An 18,953-nucleotide genomic window follows, 5' to 3' on the forward strand; every position below is an offset into this window, starting at 1 on the left:
TGGCCTACTCTCTGTGGGCCACTTTTGACAGGTGGGTGGGACTGACCATCTGTCAATCACCTGTCATCATATAACATCACATGTCAAACATCAAAGGACAAATTGGAAGCATGCAAAGGAAGAATTTGAATATAAGCCAGGCCTGCAAAGATTCCTGCTGAAAACAGGACTTACACTTATGCTGAATTTAGTACCAACTGCAAGTTCCTCTTTCTGCAGGGATCACAACCCTGGGAGCTCCAATTGGGAGCTACCAAGTACAGCCTATCCCAGCAGGGCTTGCACTCATTGCTGACTGTAAAACCTGTCTGCAGAGATCAGCTCCAGTTGGGAACTCAGAGGAACCAATTCCAGTGGGGCTTGCACTGGATGTAGGGTTCCCAGGTGTCCGCTTTTCACCCGGAGACTCTGGATTTTTTGGGTCCTCTCCAGGTCTCTGGGTAAGTCACCTTAATCTCTGGACTCTCAGCTTTTATTTTGTTAAAAATTGAGTTTCTAGGTAGTCTGGTTCTCAAGGTATACATGAAAATGTCAGCCACCGCCCCGCAACGTCTGTTAAATGAGCTCGTAGCTGGCTGCTCTAACCCCGCCCTTTCAGGTTGGTAGCCAATAAGTGTTGACCTCCAGGCAGTACCAAGGCCACATTGCAAGGCCTGAAAACTGTTGTATCATAAATTGAGTAAGTATATAGTTTTCAGTCTTTTTCTCTCTTGTGTGCAGAAGTCAAACAAGTGTAAATTTTTATGGGCTGTTAAAGAGGGCAGGGTTTTGAAAACCTTCCCAATATGAAGCTTTAATCCAATACTCACTCTTCTGGGAGTAAAGCTGCAATGCTAATCCCACATACCTGGAGTAAACCTCATTGAATTCAATAGGATTTACTTTTGAGTAGACATGGTTAGGATTGTGCTGTAAATTAATGGGACTTTTGAGTGAACATAGCAAAGAATTGTCTTTGTGTTGTAAATCTGTCTCTTCCCTTCCAATCCTATTTTTAACGCAATTAGGCAGGGTTTACATAGGTATCACTGCTTTTATTATGTAGTAAACTAATACTGATTGTATTTTTAAAAATGTTCTGCAATAACCAACTGGTTTTTATCATAACTAACTGGTTTTTATGTTATATGGGGTGTATGTATTTGTACATCTCCAGTGTGTGTGTGTGTGTGTATGGAGTCTTCCAAACAACCCTGTGAGGTAGGGTTGGTGACTTGAAACCAAGGCTGCACACAACAAAAAAATAAATCTCTTTAACCATTACAACAAGTATAAACAGTTGCAAAACAGCTTAAAGTGGCATGATTCTGAATTTTGGGATGGGTGAGTGAAGTTTCTTATCACTTGAGATTTCAGTTCTGTGCACACTTCCCTGTTTGAGTCAGCCCCGTTGAATAAACTGGGATTTGCTTCTGAGTAAACAAACACAGGATTGCACTACAAATATCTTTACAGGTTGTGTAAACAGCTTTGACAGTCATGCTTATATAAATATTTCTTCATTTAAAACACGTGAATCCTGGGAAGTGTAATTTCCCCCTCACAGTTATTTTTCCCATGACTCTTAACAAACTACAGTTCCCATGATTCTGTGGTGTGATTCATGTGCTTTAAATGTGTGTTTAATGTGCTTTAAAAGAATGATGTAGATGTGCCCTAGGTATGATGTTTCATTAGTGAATTGAAAAGAACCATTTTAAAAGATACTTTTAGGCACGTTACCAAATTCTTCCAAGCTACACAGCAAGAGGATTGGATTGTAAAAGACCAACCCAAATTGTGTTTGCATTTTGACCAATTTGTAGGGCAGTACAATATCTTAGATGTCAGGCCTCCTACTCCCCTGGTGCATTCACTATAGCTGCCCAATTTCCCTGCTTGTTAAAGTTTGATAGAAATATGTGTTGGCTATAGGTATGTTCTTAAACCGCAAGGTTGTTTTGCCTATTAGTGAATTTCTCAGCATCAGAATGGCATGGGGAGTATTTTCGATATAACATTGCAGATTGTGAAAAATCCATACTCTCTTGGCTGTATAATGAAAAGTGTACACATCCAGAATTTTTGCCTTATATCATTATGCCATATCAAAGAAATAAAAAAAATATTGAATAAGCCTTGTTCTTAGAATAAAAATTCTTTAATCACTCTCAAGTTAATAATTCAAACTCAGCTTCAACATCTTTAGCTTTAGGAGTATATCTATTCACTAATAGGCAAGAAAGATGGATAATTACATTTTTGCATGTTTGTTGGTGTTCTTACTTTGCTTCTTTCCTGTGCTACTAATGTTTCTACAGAGAATCTAATCTAGAAAATTTTATTTCGTTTTTCATCTGTGTCAAATTTATATTTGTTAATTTCAGAGCCTTTTTATTGGTCAATGTCATATGATGGTGAAGACAGCCTTTTGTGTTTCAACTGGAGGTTATGTTCTATTTCCATTTTGGGTGCATTAACAGTTGAATCTGAAACTGCAGTTTGATGTAATATCAGACTGATTACAATATGTTGCTACTTCAGCAATGACTCTAGCTGTTGGAAAAAAGAGGATACATGTTTTCAGCCTGCTATGTTTAAACCACTTCATTTAAGGCAAGGTGGGCATGGTCAATTAAAAACATAGAGCACACCGAGAATTTTGCTAGAATATATTTCACCTCCCACTTTTTTATCTTGTGCAAATTGAGACACTCCTGATGTCCACTAGAGACTATTCTGCAGAATAGTCAGTGCCATTATTCCACAATTATTTTTGGAGTTTTTTTAGTGTAAATTTTTGCAAAGTGTTGCTGTACACATATTCACAGAAAGAGAAACAAAGGAAAATGATTTCCTATAGGAAACTTCACTAAAATTGCAAAGTAAATCAGACATATTTAAAGTGACCATCTGAACTATATCAACTGTCTTAATAATGTTACTTCCTCCCTGCTAAAACAAGATCAGCACAGCACATGTCTTGTTTCTATTATTTGGGCTGATTGCAGGTATTGCTACCACTCACCATATGCTCAGAGGCACATGTTACCAAATTCTTCTAAGCTACACAGGAAGTGGATTGGACTGTGAAAGACCAACCCAAACGGTGTTTGCATTTTGCCAAATTTGTAGGGCAGTACAATATCTCAGAGAGGAGGTCAGGTCTCCTGTTCCCCTGGTGCATTCACTATAGCTGCCCAATTTCCCTGCTTTTTAAAGTTTGATAGAAATATCTGTGGGCTATAGGTACCTTCTTAACCCGCAAGGGTTTTTTGCCTATTAGTGAATTTCTCTGCTTTTTAAACCGGGAGGTAAGAAAGGATCCTGTGCAAGTTTGCTGAGAATGGATTGATCATTTGCATGCTTATTGAGTTCAATGGGATTTACTGCCCTGCAATCATGCTTAGGATAGGTGAAACTGACCACAGGGGATAGGAAGGGGGGAAGAGGAGGAGGAGGAGGAGAAGGCAGGGAGGGGAGGAAGAGCAAAGGGGAGGAGGAGGATGGGAGCTGGCAGGAGGGGGGAGGAGAAGGACAGGTTTGATCATTTGCATGTTTATTGAGTTCAGTGGGATTTACTCCCGTGCAATCATGCTTAGGATAGGTAAAACTGACCAGGGGGGAGGGAGGGAGGGCTGGAGTGGGCAAGGGGGGAGGAGGAAGAAGGAAGAGGGGAGGGGAGGAAGAAGGGAGAGGAGAGGGAAAGGAGGTAAGGTAGGTAATACTTTATTGCTCATGACCAAAGGCCGCCGCAATGATATACAAATAACTAAATAGAATACAAATATTAATAGTAAATATGAAAGGGTTAGGGATTAAAAGGATTAATATTTTACACTAAAAAACAATATTCATACAGTCCTGTACAATCAATGATACTAAAACAGGTATGAAGAGGTGGAGACTGACCAAATGAAACATTTGTACACTAACAACCACTATTCAGGACCCTACATTCTTTTGAAACTTGGCTCTAATTTTCCCAGCTGCACAAGCGAAGTTTGCCACTTGTCTAGTTATAAAAATGTCCGTGCCCGCTAAAAGGCCTGTTATCAATCAGATGGGTGATAGGGGCAAAGGACTTAGCCCTCAAATCTTTGTAAAGGGGGCAGTTCAACAAATAGTGGACAATATCCTCCACTTCGCCTGAGTTACATATACAGCAGCGGAGGTAAATAGGGATGTTATCATGTCTCCCTGCAAGGAGTGCTGTGGGCATTGTTTGGAAGCGTAAAGCAGTAAAGACTCTCCTCAGCATGGTGCATCTAGGAAGAAAAAATATGGTTCCATAATAAAAGAAGATTTATACATGGGGAACCAATAAGAAAAAGACGACTAAGTAGAAGCAAGAAGATCCCATCTTTTAGAATAGAGAAATATTCTATCCTTCAATAACAATTTAGCACAAGTGGAAACATGGGAAGGGGGAGAGAAGGGAAGGAGGGGAAAGGCAGGTCTGATCATGTGCATGCTTATTGAGTTCAGTGGGATTTACTCCTATGCAATCATGCTGCAGATAGTAAAAAAAACCATGGGGAGGAGGAGGGGTGGAGGAGGGGGAGGGGGGATTGGAATGGAATGGGGAGGGAAGGGCAAAAGAAGGGGGAGGGAAGGGTCAAGAGGGAGGGGAGAAGGGAGAAGGGAGGGTGGGTTTGATCATTTGTATACTTTTTGAGTTCAATGGGATTTATTTTTGTGCAATCATGTTTTAAAATGAAAATGGACTGCCCTTATGTCAGTCCCAACTTATGGAGACCCTATGAATAGGACTTTCATGGTAAACAGTATTCAGAGGTGGTTTTACCATTGCCTTCCTCTGAGGCTGAGAGGCAGTGACTGGCCCAAGGTCACCCAGTGAGCTTCATGGCTGTGTGGGGATTCGAACCCTGGTCTCCCAGGCTGTAATCCAACACTGACCCAGGGGAGGGTAGGAGAAGGGGGAGATTGGGTGGGTGGGCACTGGGCAGAGGGGAAGCCCCTTACCTTTCTAAGAGAAGAACATTGTGAACAGTATCATTGCTTTCAGTGTTTTCCCCACACTTTTATTCCACAGCAGGCACATGTAGCCTCCCACCCAAATTTCAACCAAAGCTGTCCCTGGCCATATCCACACTTTATTTCACTTGGGAGAGTCATGTCTTCTTTCAAAGAATCCTGGGAAGTATAGTTAGTGAAGGGTTCTGAGAGTTGCTAGGAGACGCCCTGTTCCCCTCACAGACCTTCAATCAGAGTGGCTGACTGTTAAACCACTCTGGCCACTGAAGCTGTGTCAGTGGAATAGCAGTCTCTTCTCAGCCCCCTTCACAAACTACACTTCCTAGGATTCTTAGGGGCAAGGTCGGTAATAGGATTACAGGTACTCTGTGAACATGGCTGATTTTTAATGAATATCAACAGATTATGAGAACTCTTACAGAAAAAAGTCCAAAAGGGCTCTGGATTTTTTTCTCTCTTTTTTATTATTTTATTTATTTATTATTTATTAAATTTATATCCCGCCTTATGGCCAAAAGGCCCTCAAGGCGGCTTACAAAAACATGAATATAACACATCATAAAGCATAAATACAATAATGCAATTCTCAAAATTAAATAACAAATAACATTATTAAAACAAAAGAAAAAACATTTAAATGTGTTACAATAAGAGAACCAAACACTTTATAAAAAGGCCTAGATAAAAATCTTCAATTTCCCAGCAAATAAGTAGCATTTTTATTTTTAACATATAAATATACACAGTACATAAGTAGCCAAACAATAATAATAAACAACAAACTAATGAGAACATCTCAATAAATATACAATTAAACAATCCCCACACACTTCACAACAGCGTTTAACAAAAATATGCTATAGTCCAAATAACAGCAAAAATAAATCTCCAAAATTAAATCTTGACCCCCAAAAAACAACTAACCCCAGTAGTCTATAGACATCCCGAGCAGCAGGTTCACGCACACATACACACACGGTCTCTTTTACACGTTGAGCTCTCGATTCTCTCTGACTGTTTTGTGTATCGCCATGAAAATTTACAAAGTTATTAAGCAAGCGTTTCTGAGTTCAGGACTATAAGTTTTGTATGGTTTTGTTTTGAAATGAGCTTATGGGAAGCATCAGAATGGCATGGGGGGTATTTTCAATTTAACATTGCGGAATGTGAAAAATCCACACTGGTTATAGTGTACAGCCACTCACGTGACTGTATAATAACTTAATCACAGAATTTAATTAACTCAAGGATTTCAGAAATTCAGACAGTTGTCCCTTGAACATGTTTACCATTGTGTCTTACATATCATAAAAATGTTCTATATAAAAATGAATGTCATCATGCAGCACACATTGGAGATTTTCTAGTGCCCCATCACAATCCTGGAGTGGGGTAGGGGAGCAAAAGAGGAGGCAGGTGGCACAACAGCAGTGGCTGTGGCATGGGAGCAAGAAGGGAGGAACATTGACGGGGTAAAGTGGTGAAAGAGACAACAAGAGAGATCTCAATAGACTGGCAAGGGAGGAATTTTGTGAGGTTTTTTTAAAAAAGATTTTCACAAGGAGAAATAGCAGAGATGGGCACAACACAGAAGCTAACACAACAGAGCCTTTCCTAACTTCCTTCTTGCTGTGCTTAAACCTTGTTTTAAAGTGTGGGCTTTTTTCTCCTCTGCTCCCTCTACTTAAGCCTTTGCCATAGTTTAAAACTACAAATTTCCTCTCATTGTCCCCTAATCCCTGCTTTACTGAAACCCCTGCCATTGTTTAAAACCACCATTTCCCCTTCAATGTTCTTCAATCCCTGCTTTAGCCAAACCCCTGCTGTTGTTTAAAAACACCACTTTTTTCCTTTTCAGTGTCTCTCCATCTCTGCTTTACTCAAAACCATTTGCTTAAAGCCACCATTTTCCTCTCAGTGTCTCTCTACCTCTGCTTAACTCAAACCTCTGTCGTTGTTTAAAACAGACTCTTTTTTTTTTTAGCATCCGTCCTTTCTCACTGCTCTAACAACTTTATTATGGCTTACATTTAGTGTAGTCTAACCCATGAAATTGTATGCCTTATTAAGCTTTCCGTCCCTCTTAGCTTTCTAGCAATACGTCTCTGTAGGGTCAGTATTTTTATCCCTTACCATAGGTGAGGGTTGAGGCAGAGATGACAGCTTGTCTAGGGTTTTTTAGTGAGTATGTGGCAGAGGTAGCTTCCTAGTTCACAGCTCAGACTCCTAGCCATTATATTACCCTTAATTTGTTAAGGATGGTTAATATAAGTTGACTGTGTGTCGTAGCTTTACTGAAGGCACATGTATCTATTACGCCATTAGGTACACAGCAGTCGTTCAAATAGTATTACTGATTTTTTGGAGTTCTTGCATCAGTCAATTGTACTGTCAAGTTTAGATCTGTCAGTTTCTTTGTAAGTGCCGCACTGCGTGCCTGCATTTGGCTTACACAGCTGGGTATTGTTATGACATTATAGCTAAAGCAATTGCTTTGGAAATAGTTTCCTGCATAATGATAACGCCCATTGCCTCTGCAATACTCATTTGGCACCAAGAACATGTGTTGCCTAATCCATCATGTGAATTAGACATGAAAACCCCTGCTAGGACTGGCTTTTATCATCAACTAAAGTAGATCTTTTGTTTTTAATCACTTCCTTATTGAACAGACTGAGTAATTGAAAATGTAGGATGAGCATTTTCCCTATCACTAACATTGGCAAAAAATATGTGCCAAATAAGGGATTTCCATCTTGCCTAATTTTTATATAAGCACAACTTGATGTAGGTAGAGGGAAAGACAAACTTGAAATAGGGCTGGGGGAAGGGACAAAAAGGACTGTTCCTGCAACAGCAGGGGAAAATGTTGCATGTACTCTCAATTATTTATTAGGGAATTAAATGTCCTAATTGTTTCAAGCTGGTACTTACTGTTTATCAGAGTCAGAAGAAAATCTGCAAAACCTTTTTTATAAAATAACGTGTTCTTCTGTGTTCCAGCAAAAAAGTGTTTTCTAAGAGACTTACAGTGTGCTCCCCTTACGGCAAGTGGGCTAGGAGCACTATATGAAGTAATGTGGAGTCAACAGAGATAGGATGCATAAAATACCTTACTAAAGCAAGGAACTCACTGTGGATCCACACCCATCCCATTGTGGACATATGTACCATCTTTCTGGGAGAGCAGAGCTCCAGAGGAACTGGTTTTTCTGTTCCCAGAAGAAACCAGCTGTGCAGAGTCCTTGTTGGCTGGATGTTTTAATAATAATAATAAAACCATCTCTCTCCCGTCCTCTCCAGTTGTGGGCAGTGCTGATTGTCCTTATGGCAACCACAAAATCCCTTCTCTCTCCCTTACCCTAGCTTGAGCAAGTCTAAAAATGTAAATAGATTGGCACTTCTTTAAAGGCTCAGAATAAATGTTTAAATGGAATATTTATTTATTATTTGATTTATATCCTGCCCTTCCTCCCAGCAGGAGGGCATCTTTCTTTAAAAGTAAGTAACAGCCAAAAGCCTGCAGAAAGCTTTTTCTGCAGGTGGAGCAAAAACTCTAGGCTAGAGTTCAGCCTAAGTACATGTGGCACTAGAAGAGGGAATCAGAGAGAATCTGAGCCCTGCCCCTGGAAGGAGGAACATCTGTACCCGGGTGTCCCTTAATGTGTGGGACACTTAAAATGGGATTCGAAAGGGCCTTGTGAGGTTCTTGAGTTTGCAAAATCACACTGAACCGATTCCTGATCTTTTGCAATAGTCTCACCAAATGTATTTGGGTGGGATTTTTAAAAAGGAACCTGGACATTTGGTTTTGCTATAATCTTGTTACACCGCTTAGAAATGTGAATGATTGTGTTATATGAATGCCTTAAATAAATAAACAGACTCAAAAGCCTTAGTGACCTGCTATTTCAGAGAACTAAATCTCAAAATTAATACCATAAATACCTATAATTAATACCATTTAGCTATATGACAATAAGTTCCTTTAAATACACTTAGGCATTTGATGTTAATGCATAAAAATAAAATGGTTTTGAAAGTTTTTGAAAAAACATTCACTCAGTAAAATAGTGTATGCTCCATGCCAAAAATGTTTGTCCTCTCCTTCCCAAACAATGTATCTTTTAAATGGTTGCTCTGTTTTGCTGAAAATTAAACTTAACTCTGCGTGAGGGTGAGATCTAAGTATAGAAAATGTGTTTGGTGATTCTCAAACAATTGAAAAACTTATGTATTTCTGAGATTGTATTGCTTTCGAACACAGGGAAGTTATGTGGCTAAATGTTCTCCCTGTGCCTTAAACTCCCCAAACATAGGGAATGGCATCTCAAAGAAAAGACCAAACTAGAGCCTTTCTCTTTGACATGCTAGTTTTCTACAGGTAGAGTTTCAGGCCCAGTTGAAGCATTGTGTGATCCACCAGCATTCTGTAGTGGTATATAGGAAGGCTGTATCATGTATCATGTATCATGTGGTGTTGGTGAATGTGATGATGAGTCTTGAAACAAAATTTTAAAATGAAATTTGGGGAAATGGCTGTGTATGGCTATTGTGATTAGCTACATCATGAATTTTGTCATGCCAGAAAAAGTCATATTTTATAGTGTTGGTCTTTGACCGTAATAATAAATGATTGATTGATCGATCATGAATTTCCTTCACATATCTCACAGTTTCACACATATCTCTTAATTTGGTACATCATGAATTTTATTCTCATATGTAATAGTTTCAAACACATCTTCTTAGGTCTGCTCCTTGTTCCCAAGTGGTAGACACCTTCTACCGTGTCATTGGTTCTCTGCATTGCAGTTACTGGCCATAGAACTGGAACATGGCATGTGTGTATAATACAATTATATTCAGGGCACACAGAAGTGCTGGACTTCCCATTGTGTACAAACTCTGAATTAATGTGGTCCTTGGATCTTCTAAACGTTCAAAGGCTTCATGTTATTGCCTTTGCTCTCATGTTTGTATAATCTTTACTTCATTTTCACTGTTGTGAAAGAATGACTGGACCTGCAAAAATAAATAAATAAATCCACAGTTCTTTAAACTGGTTGTTTAGATGTTCTCAGAAACTTTGCACAGCAATTTTGAAACTACCTAAATAGTGCAATCCTAGTAGACATGTATACTCAGAAGTAAAGCCCATTGAGTTCAGTGGGACTTACTCCTGGGTCACACAGTGTATAGGACTGCAACTGAAATGGAACGTGCTTCCTTTTAGAGATGGTGCATCAAAGTCCAAAATCTAATTTGAATATGCATATTAAAAAGTATGTTTGTAGTGCCTGCCTTGCAGAAGCAAATGTTGGCTCTAAAATCTGTCAAGCTGAATCCACACATTGAATTTTTTAAATACATGAATGGTAACGTTTGTTGGTCAAGAGACAAGAGTGAGTCAAATGAGTGAATCAGCGGGAGCTATGGTGTTACATTGTATTAAACATGTGCAAGATGTCTGGAGTACAGTAATGCAAGTTGTATCCAACTCTAAAATTTGTTAACAATGTTTCCATAAATCATTTTCCACTAATGCATGAACATCTGTCTGTGCAGCCTACTTACTATCCATAGTCTGTGGACAGGGACAGAGCAGGAGATCTTCAGGCTTTGCTTCTCTGATATCCACTTTGGGCATGAACAGACCCTCTGTTATCATATTTATGCCTTTTTAAAAAAGATTTCATAACTCTATAGCACAGCATTCAGTAAGATTTGAAATTGAATACATTTTAAAAATTATGTTCTTTATGACTGAAAATGCTGACAAACGTTATATAATACTTTGATTAAATGTTTGGTTGGGCCTCAGTAGGCCATGTGAAATTATTTCAGGCCATATCCACTCTGTGGAATTCAAGTTCACTCTCTCTGATTTTATTTTTATAGTTCACTGCTTAACACCACAATTGTGCATTTTTGTTTAAAGTTTTTCAGTTACATACTACTTTTAAAATTATAGTTTGTGATATACTGGGTATTTATTATGCTCAGATTTATAGATGTGTTGATGATATTTCTCCTTTCTGCTTGCATTCATTTATATTTTGCTTTGCTTTGTTTCAGGAGGTCGGCAGCATCATTGGAAAGGTCTGTGACCCACTTTCTCAAGGCTGAATTTGTTTCAGTCAATTCTGTTGATTTAATATTTTTCTACAAATCCACCAGTCTCTGAATGTATTCGTATGAGCTAATACATGCTTTCTGTTTCTTTAACAGAAAGGTGAAACTGTCAAGAAGATGAGGGAGGAGGTAAGATGAAATTTTTGTACTCTGACTTAAATTTCCCTCGGTTTCAGAAAATATATGTCTGGTGTTGCTGTTAAAGAATAAGATGTATTGCTCACATGAATGAATCAGTCCTGCCACCAAGTGGCTAAAAAAACCCTCCCTGCAATAAACTGCAATTCACAGTTTTTTGTTAGGCTCCTGTCTGATGTCACTGTGACACATCACATAGTGCTGTCCAGGTGTGGCACATGTTACCAAATTCTTCCAAGCTGCACAGGAAGTGGATTGGACTGTGAAAGACCAACCCAAATTGTCTTTGCATTTTTACAAATTTGCAGGGCAGTACAGTATCTCAGAGAGGAGGTCAGGTCTCCTGCTCCCTGGTGCATTCACTATAGCTGCCCAATTTCCTTACTTTTTAAAGTTTGTTGGGTATAGGTATGTTCTAAAACTACAATTTATTTTGTCTATTAGTGAATTTCTCAGCTTTGTAATCCAGGCGATAGTAAATGGGATCCTCTGCAAGTTTGCTGAGAATAGATTGATCATTTTCATGCTACTGAGTTCAGTAACATTTACTAACATGCAATCATGCTTAGGAAAGATGAAACTGACTACAGGGGAGGCAGGGAGGGCTGAAGTGGGGAGAGGGAAGGAGAAGGGAGGGGAAAGGGGAGGAGGAGGGGAGAAGGAGGGGAAAGGGGGATGAGAGGCAGAGGGGAGGGGAGGGTAATTTTGATCATTTGCATGCTTATTGAGTTCAGTGGGATTTACTCCCGTGCAATCATGCTTAGAAAGAGGTGAGACTGACCATGGGGACAAAGGATAAGGAGGAGGGAGGGAGGGCTGAGTGAGGAGAGGAGAGGGGGAGGAGGAAAGGATGGGAGCAGGAAGGAGGGAAATGGGGAAGGGGAATGGGGAGGGGGGAGGGGAGAGGTAAGGGTAGGATGGAGGGGGAGGGGGCAGGTTTGGTCATTTGCATGTTTTAGTTCAATGTGCAATCATGCTAGGGTATGTGAAACTGATGTTTAGGAAGGGGAGGGGGAGGTCAGATACGGGATCCTGTGCAAGTTTTCTGAGAATGGATTGATCATTTGCATGCTTATTGAGTTCAATGGTATTTAATCCCCTGTAATCATGTTTAAGATAGGTGAAACTGACCATGGGGGAATGGGGACGGGAGGGTGAGGAAGAGCGGAGGTAGAAGAGGAGGAAGGGCAGAGGGGAGGAGGGGGATGGGAGCATGCAGGAGGGGGAGGGGAGGTTTGATCATTTGCATGCTCATTGAGTTCAGTGGGATTTTCTCCAGTGCAATCATGCTTAGGATAGGTGAAACTGACCATGGGGAGGGAGGGAGGGCTAAAGTCGGCAGGGAAGGCTGAAGTCAGCAGGGGAGGAGGAAAAAGAAAGAGGGGAGGGGAGAAGGAAGGGAGAGGAGAAGAGGAGGGGAAAGGAAGAAGAGAGGGGGAAGGAGAGGAGAGAGGGGGAGGGGAAAGGCAGGTCTGATCATTTGCATGCTTATTGAGTTCAGTAGTATTTACTCCTGTGCAATCATGCTTAGAATAAGTAAAACTGACCATGGAGGAAGGGGAGGGGACAGGAGAGGGAAGGAGAGGGAGGCGGTTGGAAGGGGATGGGGAGGGAGGTCTGAGGGAAGGGACAAAAGGGAAGGGATAATGGGAGGAGGAGGGCAGGGCAGGTTTGATCATTTGCATTCTTTTTGAGTTCAATGGGATTTACTCCTGTACAATCAGGATAGGTGAAACTGACCTGGGGAAGGGGCAGGGAGGGGGGAAGAGGAAAGAGGGGGTAGGGGTAGGGGTAGGGGTAGGGAGGGAAGGAGATTAGGTGGTTGGGCACTGGGTAGAGAGAAAATCCCTTTCCTTTCTAAAAGGAAAACATTTTCAGGGTTTCCCTCACCATTTTATTCTACAGCAGACACATGTACTCTCCCACCCAAATTTCAACCAAAGCTGATCCTGGCTACATCAACACCAGACATTTATTCCACTTTAAACAGTCATGTCTTCCCTCAAAGAATCCTGGGAAGTGTAGTTTGTGAAGGGTGCTGAGAGTTGTGAGGAGATGCCCTATTCCCCTCACAAAGCTACAATTTTCAGAATTCTCCGGGAAGAGTGGCTGACTGGTTACTGAATTCAGGTTTTGTTTTGAAATGAGCTTATGGGAAGCAGCAGAATGGCATGGGGGGTATTCTCAATTTAATATTGCAGAATGCAAAAGTCCACGCTGGCTATAGTATACAACCACTCTCGTGGCTGTATAATTGTTTATGTCATGCAATTTGTGGTATGATATGTCAGTTTGAGAGGGTTTGTAAAGGGAATGATTCTAAAGGACACAGGAAGTCATTACATTAAGCATGACAATGGTCCTAACATGTTTTGAACATTTCATTTATTTATTTATTTATTTGAAGTATTTTTATCTCACTCTTCAGCTGAAAGGCTCCCAGAGTGGCTTACAACAATCAATAAGATGGTCCTTGTTCTCAGATTTACATTCTGAAAGGAGTGAGATGCAAGATAAAGGGGCTGGGAGGAATTCTCTTTAGGATGGAGAAGAAATTCAATTCAGTTCACACTTACCAAATTTGCATTTTCCAAAGCAATATGAGAACTGAAACACAGCCATGCCTTGAAATTCACACTTTTCCAAATTTTGCAAAGCAGTTCTCCAGCCAAGCAATGTTTACAAAAAAGCACATATATTAGGGTAAAGTGTGCATACATTAGTTAAAACAACATACAAAAATGCATTTTGGTTGCATATTTGCCAAAACTGCATAAAATGTGTTTATTAGGAGAAATTCACACTAAAGTGCTGATGAATTTTCATAAGGAATTTTTTATTTAAAAATTTGCAAATTGCTGCAGAAATGTGGAGAACTGAATTTAAGACTGGAAAAATGAGAAACCGAGAGAAGCAAAAATTGACAGATTCATCCATCCCTAGTTCTCTGTCAGCAAAAAAAAATATTAATTGGTAGATAAAAATTATTTTAATTCATGAAATTAGACATCTTCCTAACAGAAAGAAGATAACTGAGGATACAATTGAGATCTAGCAGTTTGTCTTCTTTCTCCACATGTGAGAGAATATGATTAGAAGCTTTGGCTTCCACTTAGCAGGAAACTGTTGTTTGACATGATGTAACAAACTATTATTTGCTCTGACCATAGTTTACCCACAACCAGGATTCCAAAAGCTGGACTTCATGTAGTACATAGCTAATACAACTTTGTATCTTATATTCGTGTTCTAAGTGTTTTTTGTAATTTTTGAAAAATGTTAATAATTTTTTTAGAAAATTACCTCCTATTGTGTAAGTTATAAATATAAGTAATAAAAATATAGATTTAATTTGTTTACCATGACCTGCACTTGAGTCTCAATATGCACTCAGGGACTTTTGAGGGGGCCCTCTTCCCACAGTACGATCCCCGTGCATCCCCTGAAAAGCCAGTATTGAAGATGAGGGAGCTTTCTAGATGTACGTCTGTTTTAGCAGAAGGGGCTGCAGCTGGAAAGAAAAAAAGCACAAACCCTGTGCACACCACAGGGCTCTTGGATCATGGCAAATGTGTTTATCATATAAGTAACTTCAGACTCAGCTGAAGCGTAGCACTGATTATTCTCAACTCTCTTCATAATATCTTAACAAACTAGCACTATTGCGCTTTTTGTTCATTACAGTGTCAGCTTTTTAAAAAAAGAAAAAACTATCCTTAATGTCAACCTGTTTAATGGCTACATCTGACCTGTCTCCTATCTAACAATTTCTTCAATTAATACTACACACTCCACTAGTAGGTGGGGTGGGGTGCTATATATGTGCTGTTATGCTAGATAAGTGAGGGGCTTAATTTTCAGTTCAAGTCTTGTAGACTGTTAAGTAGATACTTCGCAAATAATTTTTTTGGGGGGGTGGGGGGATTGCCATTTCCACAGAGTGGTGCTCGAATCAACATCTCAGAAGGCTCCTGTCCGGAAAGAATTGTGACAATAACAGGCCCAACAGATGCCATTTTCAAGGCTTTTTCTATGATTGCACTAAAATTTGAAGAAGTAAGTCTATGAAAATTCCTCTTACATTAATCCACCCTACAGATATTAATTCATTTCCTCATGTTTGTTTTAAGACAGAATTTGTTTTATAAATGCTCACGGCAGCAACAATGGAACATAACAATGGAAATAACAAGCCATGTGCATGTTGTTCAAGCATTTATTTTCCACTTTGCATTCTGTGGGAAAAATCAATCCTCTCCAGATACATGTGGAGAAGAGACAAAAATGTTTGTATGCCATGTCTTATTTGGGTTTTGAATTGGGAAAAAAAACTTTCTAAAGCATCTAACTTGAATATCATATGACACAGTTAAGAATTGAGGCATTTTCCCCCAGATATTACACTTTTTTTATGGAGTTGCCACCAAATTTAGCATTAAACTATAATAAATCTGAGGAAAGAGCCTCAATAGCTCTTTCAAGTGTTCAAAGCACTTCACATGCATTATTTTGTTGTAATCCTTCCAACAACCCTGTAAGTCAGTATTCTCCATATTTTAGACAGATCAATTATCTGACTCAGTATAAGGCAGCTTCTTAAGTTCCTGCATATTGGGGGACTGAAGCTGAGAGTGAGTAACTTGCCTACAGCCTCTCAGCAAGTTCATGACAGAAGCAATTTGAACCAAGAACTTTCTGGTTCGTAGATCAGCTAGCACCGTGGAGTACCAGCTCTCCCTGAAATTTGGGGATTAATGTGAAGAAGTAACATGTTGCCTGATGAAGAGTTCTGGACCCCCCAAAAGCTTGCTGCCATTTAGTGACATTTTGGGTTGTCCTAACAAAGAAATTGCCAATGTCAGCATATAAAGGATGCTGACACCTTCCATGCCACTTCTTTGCTGACCCAACCAGATCAAGGCATGGGTGGGCTGGAAGTGACAAGACAGGATAGCAGTGGCGTTCCCAGGTGTCTACTTAAAAGGCAAGATGTGTCAAAAGTGGAGAGAGGTCCCAGGGACGGAGAGACAACAGATGGAATTTGAAGGATTTACAGACCACGTACTGGCTACAGAGCTAGGAGAGTGAACCAGAGAAACTAGGAATAAAGGAGTCAGATTACAATGAAAATTAAAGGTACAGGAAAGCCTAAGGGAACAGGTCTGGGATAGTAAGCCCAGTGGCTGGCAAGCCAGGAGAGAGTAAAAAAAGAGAAGTGCAGCGCACGGGAAAGGGACCACTATGCTACAAAAAACCTATGTAGGTAGGGAGTTGTACATAATGTAAAATAGTCTAGTTTATCAGTCCTAGATGAGAAGGGATCTAAGCCCAAGTGATGAAGGACTCACCAAGCAGTCTCTGACAGGAAAAGACAACCTGAGGCTTTGAGGGTCTTAGGGACCTTAAGGAGCACAATTGTGACACCCAACTCAGGCTTTTGCAGTGTGTTCTAAATCCCTGATCAGCTGTGATGGGATGGATTTTGTGGAGGAAGAAGAGGTGTCAATCCACCCAACCCTGCTAGATCTGCCATTCTCCACTAGTGAAGGACCTCCACTGGCAGCTAGGAGCACCCCATTGCACCCACCACATCCACAGTGCACCACTGGTAGCTAGCAGAAACCCCAGAAGGCCTGAGGGGAAGGTGATCATGACATCTTGGAATTCATGATAGCCAATGAAGTGCATATTTATTTAAGGGAGAACACACAGCTTTGTGTTCATGTAGGGTTCCTGACTAACCCAAAGAAAACAACAAACATAGAAATGGGGCAAAGGAACAAGGTAGTAGAGGAGGGTAGTTAGCTAGAGTTGGAGCAATCTGCCCCTGTTGAGGTCCCACAATGTTTGAACAAACTGAGCCTAAGTAAAGAGAGGACTGATGAAGACTGAACAACATGACCTCTTGGGGCCAAAGATTCTGTTACCTAAGAGAAGGAGTCACTTGTGGGGGAAACATGCTCTAGAGTCTGGTAGAGTCTTGGTGCTGGTAGAATGCTGTAGAAATCATAGCAATTCTATCATTGTCTAGTGCTTCAGAGCATTTAAATGTATCTGTATCCTCTTTAGGTGAGGATCAAGCAGATTTACTGCTAGTCACATGACTTTGCTGCGTTAGAGAAGAAGGTCATTTGACCAGTGTGGAGTGAGCTGTCCATCTCATAGCATCCATATATCTATATTGTATGAGTTAGTAAAGTGGAATTAAGCTTAATATTTCTCCTAGTTATTGTCTAGTGCTAGACTAATTTTAAGATGGATGATTATAATATTTTTGTTCTATTAATCCCCTCTCCATAATTAAGGATTTATTTTCTGTAACACATATATGTTATTTTTAGACTAGCTTTCTCCACTGAGCTGGATGTACATTATGCAGAGTGTAATGATGGGCATATTGTCCTGTGCTCCTGGTTTACTAATACCACACAACTCTCTGCTCACACATAATATGGAACTGGCTCCATCCATTCTGAACTAAAGATAGCATGTGCATAAATCTTTGGTGGTCAATATGGGAATTAGAAATTTAGAACAGTTCAGACATAGATTTACATCTATCACTTATCAGTTCAGTAATTTTGCTTTCTCTATGTTCTTTTCTCTGCATTAAAAGTGTGAAATGTTTATGGACAATCACCAGTTGACTGCATATTGGCAACAAAAAACTAACGTTTGTCTTATGTAAACCCCAATGAAACAAGGTGGTATCCATTGCAATACTACAGAAGAAAAATGTCAGATGGATTGTGCCTTAAGGTATATTAGTACAGCATATAATATATGCAGAAAAGCTTTCTCTAAGTACAGCTTATGTACTTCAACTTATCCTTTCAAGATTCCACTGGAATAATAAATCCTTGCCTAATCCTTCTTTACACTGTCATTACAGGATATCAATGCTTCAATGACAAACAGCACGGTAACCAGCAAGCCACCAGTAACACTGCGACTTGTAGTTCCTGCGAGCCAATGCGGATCCCTTATAGGCAAAGGAGGATCCAAAATCAAAGAAATCAGGGAGGTAGGCCAACAACCTAGAGTATTCACTGTTTTCTTTAGCACAGAGATTGTCAAAGTTTCTAGCTTCGGAGAAATCTTTTCCCATTGTTTTCTCTGCTAAAGTCTTGCACGTCCATCATGGAATGCCTGTGCATTGCAGACAATACTGGGGGGCATATTATAGGATGCATACTCAGTCCATTCAGAGCACTGATCGAGCTTGTGCTGTAAAACACACCCATCCTGGGTTGGCAAGCTATCTTTCAGGGAAGCTTCTACACTTGACTAATGTTCTTGACAAGGAATCCCTGACATGCTTCCAAGGAACTCAGGGTCCCCTGCAACAGAATTTGAAAACATCCAGTGAAAGGATGACAGGGCTTTCCTAGCAGCCAAGAACAGAAAGCAGCAATCTTTCGCATTCCTCTCCTTAACTCAGGCACCTCCCCAGATGCAGAGTCTCTGTTTGTCCTGCATGATGTTTAGTAGCTTGCTTCCACATCCTGAAGTCATCATCAGTTAATGGGCACATTTGGCATTTCTTTAGGTATGTCCACATGGCATTTGATTGGATCTCAGTTGTGTCTTTCACCACAATTGATCCCTGTAGCTCCAAAGCCCCCATGCAGAGTACACATATATCCTCATGGGGAGAAGGAGCAGTGAGGGCAGACAGAATCACATGCTATGATCATATCTTC

General features: G+C 40.2%; 1 protein-coding gene across 11 annotated transcripts in view; it reads left to right on the forward strand.

Annotated features, from left to right (window-relative positions):
• The window catches only part of LOC133367017 (poly(rC)-binding protein 3-like), a 482,686-nt gene that overhangs the window by 412,546 nt on the left and 51,187 nt on the right, over positions 1-18,953 (forward strand). For all 11 annotated transcript variants that reach the window (XM_061590618.1, XM_061590617.1, XM_061590624.1 and 8 more), the window contains 4 exons: positions 11,056-11,079; positions 11,209-11,241; positions 15,190-15,306; positions 18,143-18,274. In XM_061590618.1, coding sequence (XP_061446602.1) covers positions 11,056-11,079; positions 11,209-11,241; positions 15,190-15,306; positions 18,143-18,274 — 306 coding nt within the window. The remainder of the gene's footprint in view (positions 1-11,055; positions 11,080-11,208; positions 11,242-15,189; positions 15,307-18,142; positions 18,275-18,953) is intronic.

This window comes from Rhineura floridana, chromosome 11 (genome assembly GCF_030035675.1).
Source record: "Rhineura floridana isolate rRhiFlo1 chromosome 11, rRhiFlo1.hap2, whole genome shotgun sequence".
NCBI lineage: Eukaryota > Metazoa > Chordata > Lepidosauria > Squamata > Rhineuridae > Rhineura > Rhineura floridana.